Genomic DNA, 6,955 nt, shown 5'->3' with positions numbered 1-6,955 from the left:
CTTACTAATAATTGGGTGAGGACAATTTGGTCAAGGGCAGGAGAATGCTGAAAACTGCTGTATACTGCTTATGTGATACTGCTTATCAGGGGGCAAGTAGGCCCACAAAAAAGTTAATTCACAAGGTTAACTACAGGTTAATTGGGTTTATTATCCTAGATGTAGGAGGATACACGATCAAACTGAACCTGTTTAAGATTATAAACAGCATCCAACCTTTGTTTGAACAGGCAATTCTTTTTACTCTATTTTCATATTCAACTCTTCTTACTCTATTTTCATATTTAATTAAACTACTGTAAGAAAAATGGTTTGATACATGGTAATATTAATTGCATAACAGTATCACTGTAAGAATGGTAGAAGATGGCTTTCAAATCTAACATCTTTATTAACTCACATTTAGGAGTATTCTTTTCAATTTAACATTCGTTTTTTAAAAAAATATTTTTATTGATTTTAGAGAGAGAGGAAGAGGGAAAAATAGAAACAACGATGAGAGAGAAACATTGATTAGCTGCCTCCTGCATGCCCCCTACTGGGGATCAAGCTGGCAACCCTGGCATGTGCCCTGACAGAGAATCCAACCTGTCAGGCTCAATTTAACATTCTTGATTTGACCAGGACAGTTCAGGGATTGCCATCTCTAATTTTTCATATTCTGTCCTTAAGTGTAAGCAGCTTTAAAATATGGATGAAACTTTAAATTTAAGAATAAAAACTGTGCACTGTGAATTTAAACTTAATTCCTCCTACAATAGAAAGCCAACACATTCCTCCATAAAGCACACTGAGATAAATAAAAATGGATAGAGCTGTAACTTGTTAGAACATCAACATTCAGACTAATCTCAGAAGTCTTCTTTTTTTAATGTTTCCAAGTAATCTGGTGTATACTAGCAAAGAATGCTTATAGCTTTGAGACTAAGGAGGGATCTCCAGTATTAAATTCCTCCCACAGCCAGAATTGAAATGACTTCAATCTTAAGAGTCTGCTGTTAAACACTGATTCCTCATCTGTTGCTATAAAACTCATTAAGCAACTTAGTTTTTTGTTGTTGTTCATTAAGCAATTTAAATGCTTTCAACTTTTGATTTGTTTTGTGGGAAAGTTGCTTAATACCAGGTCTAAGCTATGTAAAATTGAAGTCATGATATACTTTCAGTGTCAAATATGGTAAGGCCCCAATTACTACCTCCAGACTCAGTGACACTAACTTGAATATTTTAACAAAACTGAAGAAAATGAAAAGGCAAAGACACAAGTACAGACACAAGATGTATCACTATGTTACCCTACCATCTACTTCAATAATTATGATTTGAATTAATTCTAGAAAGCCTTATGGTCCGTCTTTCCATATTTTCCTGCCAAAATGATTCTTCTGTTTGCCCTGGCTTAATCCAAAACTTTTCATGATAACTGATATAAATGAATAAAGATCACCCCTGGAAGCCAACTACTATCTACAGTTTGTAACTTTCTCAGAGACATTTTCAGGTTAAATATATTTACTGAAGTTTGCAGTATTTGAAACAAAAAGATCAATAAATAATTAAGCACAAAAATGCTAGAATCAAGTAGATTTTGAATTCTTGATAGGTTCTTTGTTGACTTTTTTCCAAATTATGATAAAAAGTATAATAGTTAAGGATCATTTTCATGAGACTCCCCTGGGTGTTAGTCAAAATAAAGATTCCTGTGCTGCACCCCAGACTAATTCAGAATCACTAAGGGTGGGCAAGAAATGGGGATTAAGTAAGCTCTTCAGGTCATTTTCATGCTCTCCATTAAGAATTTATTGGTGTAAAAAAAAAAAAAGAATTTATTGGTGTAGCTCCTAAAGCAACATGAATCTGATGAATCCCAGGTACCAATGCCATTTCATGCTTCCAGCCTGTGCCCTGATCTTGCCCAGCCAGTTTGCAAATGTGTGCACAATAAGATGGCGGACAGTATGATGCAAAAATCCAGCTCCAGTGCTAGAAGAACCACACAGCCCTGTCCTGCAGCGGGCCAGCAGTCACCTTCACCTGTAACAGTAGTATATTACTTTTGATTTCCTCTCAGAACCTCTTTAATGGGGCTCGTCTAACTTTAGATTAACGATGTAAGACAAAATTTGTCAAGCCTACTAATCATAGGGAGACAAGCTAGTGTTAGGATAAAGCAAACTGAAGCAGGAGATCAAGAGAATTTCTGACCCTAACCGGTTTGGCTCAGTGGATAGAGCGTCAGCCTGAGAACTGAAGGGTCGCGGGTTCAATTCCGGTCAAGGGCATGTCCCCAGTAGAGGGTGTGCAGGAGGCAGCTAGCTGATCAATGTTTCTCTCTCATCGATGTTTCTAGTTCTCCCTCTCCCTTCCTCTCTGTAAAAAAATCAACAGAATATATTTTTTACAAAAGAGAATTTCTGGTTCCAGTGCTTAGTTTGTCTTTAACATGGGCAAATCACTTGAACTTTCCTGGGTCTGAAGAACTCTAGATCAGTGGTCACCAACCAGTGATACACAAGGTCTGAAAGGTTGGCAACCGCTGCTTTAGATGACTTCTATGAGTTCCAAAGTCTTTTTCAGCTCCAAAGTTCTGATTTTGGAGATTTGTGTTTTAAAGATATTATTTTGAAATGGGGACAAAAGATGAAATGTGGGGCTGAAATCAGGGCAAATTCTTCTAATCCACTGAAGAGCATCTTTACAATTAACATTCATTGCAGGTCTGAATCCAATTATCAGCAAGCAGCCTGAGCTCACCTTCTAACATCTCCCCAGCGCCTTTGGGGTAGGTGAAAAGGGCCTTCCGTGGGGGGGCCAGGTCTGAGACACTGAAACCAGATCCACTGACAGAACTTCCACTGACCCCACCGGCCGAGGAGGACGAAGACGAGGCAGCCATTTCCTTCCTAGCAGAAGTCTCCCTTCACTGCAGAGAAAGAAAACACCAGTTGGCACATTTATGGGAGTGAGAGCGACATTTCATTCTAGCTGCCATAAAAGCCAGCACAAGTTTAGTAAAAAATTGGCTCCCCCTTTTTCTACCCTCTACTCCTACGATCTTTTATTGAGCCTCAGGCCAAAATGTCACTCAGGATTTTAAGTGAAGATATGTTTATTCTTAGTTTTTCTACTTAAAACACTATTTCCTACCATTAGTAAACTGTTTATGTCACTTGGGATTGATTGTGGGTGATTTATGGGTTAAAAAGGGTGGCAGGGCCAGGCCAAGGTAGTAATTTGACTGAAGAAATACATTATATGCGGATAAAACAACCATGCCTCATTGGACAGTTTGTCTTGGATACATCCTGACCAAGCCACAGCAAATATTCACTTACAACATTTTCCAAATAAAATTCCAGAATAACACTGTGTTCTGGTCCCAAGGAAGGGGAATTGGTTAGGAAGTACATATTGGCCCTTTTATTAAGTAAAAAAAACCCCTTTTCATCCAAGTGTAATATGCAAGTTGAATGGTTAGGAAGTACATATTGGCCCTTTTATTAAGAAGTAAAAAAAAACCCTTTTCATCCAAGTGTAATATGCAAGTTGATCACTTGGTGGCGTCCCAAGACTAGAAAAAAATAGTTCAGGGAATGATTTCAGAATTCATGGCTTATTTAATAGGCCCTATTAGGAATAGAGCAGCTATTGAGTGTTTCATCTCTTGCCATATCAATAAAATAAAAAAGCCCAAATGTAAATGAGAAAATCTATACTGAATACACCTTACAAAATAAAACAAAAATACTTTTACCATAGAAACTTACACCATACATTTACAAAAGACTCTAAAAAGTGTGTTTTCTTAAAAAAAAAAGTCTAGTATTGTCTAACAGAACTTCTGCGTCTATTAATGTTCTAATGTGCTACTTCTGCCTGTCCAACATGGCAGCGACTACCCTCATAGTGGTTATTAAACTAGTTGATTGAAAAACTGTATTTTAAATGTTATTTAATGCTAATTGAAATTTAAATAGCCACAGGGGGCTGGTGTTTACTGTACTGGAAAGTACAGCTCTAGTATTTAGACTAAAAAATGACTTTAAACTGAACTGTATACTTGAAAATAGCTAATGGTTAATTTATGTACCGTGAATTTTGGTTCACGTAACATAAAAAAAGAAACAAATGACGTTACATGGATTTTTAAAATAAATTCCCCTTTTTAATGACCAGAGAGAATTTTTGCTAAATTTTTATTTTGCTAGTTGCAAAAGAAATACATTTGTTATAAAAAGTTGAAATTTACTGATTTATTGAGGTGACATTGGTTAATAGAACCATACAGGTTTCAAGTGTACAACTCGATAACACATCACCTGCATGCTGCATGGTGTGCCCACCACTCAAAGTCAAGTCTTTTCCCACCACCATGTATGCCCCCTTTGCCAAGTTCTACCTCTGAAACTTATTTTTGAAAAAAAAAAATTGTTTTTAACCCCTTCCCCGGCAGAAACGTGTATACACGTTTTCACAAAATGTTCTTTTTCAGTCGTCGACGAGTATACTAAGAAAATATGGTAAAAAAATATGGTTTATAGGAAGACGAGTTACAAACTGTTTTCATAACCAGCATCAAAAATACTATATAGAACCAAAATAAAAAAATTAGTCTGAAAAAGAAACGTTTTTAACAAAAAAAATTGTTGGGGAAGGGGTTAATGAGGAAAAGCTATACAGATATAAACCCTATATATGCATAATCCAGTTTCCTAGCAAGGGAAATAATATACTGTGCATTTCTGAAAATCTGGCTGTTCTGTTTCCTTAATTTTGTGATTATGATTTAAGGTTGTGAGGGAAGCAGGCCTTAGTTTCTGATTTCATTACATGTCTATAAGTAATACTGATTAATACTGCAGTGGGATATGGAACAGTAAGGCAACTGCTATAATTAGAATGTCAGCCCATTTAAAAATGCACTAAGGACATTTTCAACCTTGTATTAGTCACTTTTCCTTTTTTCCTCTGAGCTCTATAACTTTCCAAATTGTATTCATATTCATAGAGGCAACACCTTTTGAAGTTAGATTCATATCCAATCCCTTGGACCATACTAGCTCAAAACATAGTGTGACATGTTTAAAAATTCTCTTTAGATTTCTGTTAGGATCTAAATAAAGTATACAGACAACTTAGCTATCTTTTGGAGAGTAGCTCAGTCTTATTTCCCATGAGTTCAGAATAGAACCCACTGTGAACTGTTTATGTATCTCACCTGAGACTTAAACTCCAATCTTTTCCCTATACCTTGACATAAGCTTTAATCAGTTTACTTTGTATTTTAAAACCCAGTTGGTCAGTAGAGCACTCAAACTAACTGCCAGAATGCCGACAACTTCAAAAGCAAGACACAGTGTGACTTCTAAACTGCATATAATCAAAGAAATTCCCTTCATCCTATTTTCTCTCAAATTCAGAACAATTAGCATTCAATACACAGAACAACCAGGGCTAAAAACTGGAGTGCAGAATTAGCACAAAGCTAACTTTAACATAAACAAGCAGTTGTCTGCTGAGGTGGAAAGATACACCTGAGTAAGGTCAAACTTTAACGATTTAGGTTAAACTTTGAATGGTATCAGGAGGTGGTAACAGAGTTAAAGTGAAACTAGCAATAAACCCGAGTTTGAATGGCTCTGTTAAGGCAGGCATATGATCACCAGAACCAAACAGAATGCCTGGTCTATACTAAGTAGCTGTTGGTTTAAATTAATGTTTACTACCTGAACTAAACATTTCACAGGAATCATAAAGATTCCTTAAAGGTCATCTAATCCAACTCCCCCATTTTATTAATGATAAAACAAAACTGAGGTAGAGAGACTTTAGCTTATTTGCTGTGACATTTTTTTAAGCAATGGCTTTGTTGGCATGTCATGTGAGAGGTGAAATAGCATAGTGGTTAAGAGCTCAGATCCTGGTCCTGGTGAGAGTGGCTCAGCTGGTTGGAGCTTTGTCCATACACCCAAGGGTTTTGGGTTCCATTCCCCAACAGGGTACGTACCCCGGTTTTGGGTTCAAGCCCAAGTGCAGGTTCCATTCCCCATCAGGGTACATACCCTGGTTTTGGGTTCAAGCCCAAGTGCGGGAGGAAGCCCATTGATCTTTCTCTTTCAGAGCTCAGATTCTGAAGCTTTTAGGTCTACGTTCATGTCCTGGTTTTTGCTACTTATTGTATAACTCTGCACAAATCACTTAACCTCTGTTCCTCAGTTGCCTCATCTCTAAAATGGGAATAGTACCTACCTTAGAAGTGTCATAAGGTTAATATTAACTAAAGCAATTGGGACATTTACGACATAGTAAACAATACTATTAGCTCTCCCAAATCACTAATTATTATTTACTCTTAAATCTTTTTTTTTCTATGCAGATCTGCTTTTCATACATACTATGTCCCAATACACTCACAGGAAAAGTTCTAATTCTCTCCATTTGACATTGAGTCAGCAAGCTCCTAGAGGGGAAAGGATCTGCTCAGGAAAAGGAAAAATGGCCTCCATTAATGCACTTCACACTTCCATTTTAAGGTTCATGAACTTAGAAAGAATCCTGTGATCTAGAAAAGGAGGAAGGAGTTGTCTTTCTACCTTCAAGTCCTAGCACAAAGTTCTGGTCAAAATGGCCAAGGAGAAAATAATAATGAAAGTCGATTGGAATTGAAAAAAAAAAAAAAAGACCTAGCACAGAACCTGGATCATTGTTCCTGCAGAAATGATGAATAAATGACAGACAGAACACAGTGCTAGCAGCTCTGCAAAGGTTATGAAGGGGACAGAGGATTGGTTCATTACTGTTTTCTTTTCTTCCTCATTCTGCAGATCTATCTGCCACTAGGCTGCCATGCCCAAAGTAGGTGGCTCAGTAAGATTTTGTTGAATAAATATTGATGAAGTAACCTGGAGTTTGGCCCTATCAGTGAAGCTGGGACTACTGGCAATAAAGATCCACA

At 37.1% G+C, this 6,955-nt stretch overlaps 2 protein-coding genes across 3 annotated transcripts in view; one reads left to right on the top strand and one right to left on the bottom strand.

The window, feature by feature from the left end:
• ASCC1 (activating signal cointegrator 1 complex subunit 1) overlaps positions 1 to 6,955 on the top strand; it is a 121,425-nt gene that overhangs the window by 23,769 nt on the left and 90,701 nt on the right. The window lies entirely within an intron of this gene.
• The window catches only part of ANAPC16 (anaphase promoting complex subunit 16), a 12,062-nt gene that overhangs the window by 4,074 nt on the left and 1,033 nt on the right, over positions 1 to 6,955 (bottom strand). The window contains exon 2 of the mRNA XM_006760948.2: positions 2,755 to 2,923. Coding sequence (XP_006761011.1) covers positions 2,755 to 2,896 — 142 coding nt within the window. The 5' untranslated portion in view covers positions 2,897 to 2,923. The remainder of the gene's footprint in view (positions 1 to 2,754; positions 2,924 to 6,955) is intronic.

Source organism: Myotis davidii, unplaced genomic scaffold, assembly GCF_000327345.1.
Source record: "Myotis davidii unplaced genomic scaffold, ASM32734v1 scaffold134, whole genome shotgun sequence".
Classification (NCBI taxonomy): Eukaryota; Metazoa; Chordata; class Mammalia; order Chiroptera; family Vespertilionidae; genus Myotis; species Myotis davidii.
This window is presented reverse-complemented; position numbering and strand designations above follow the sequence as displayed.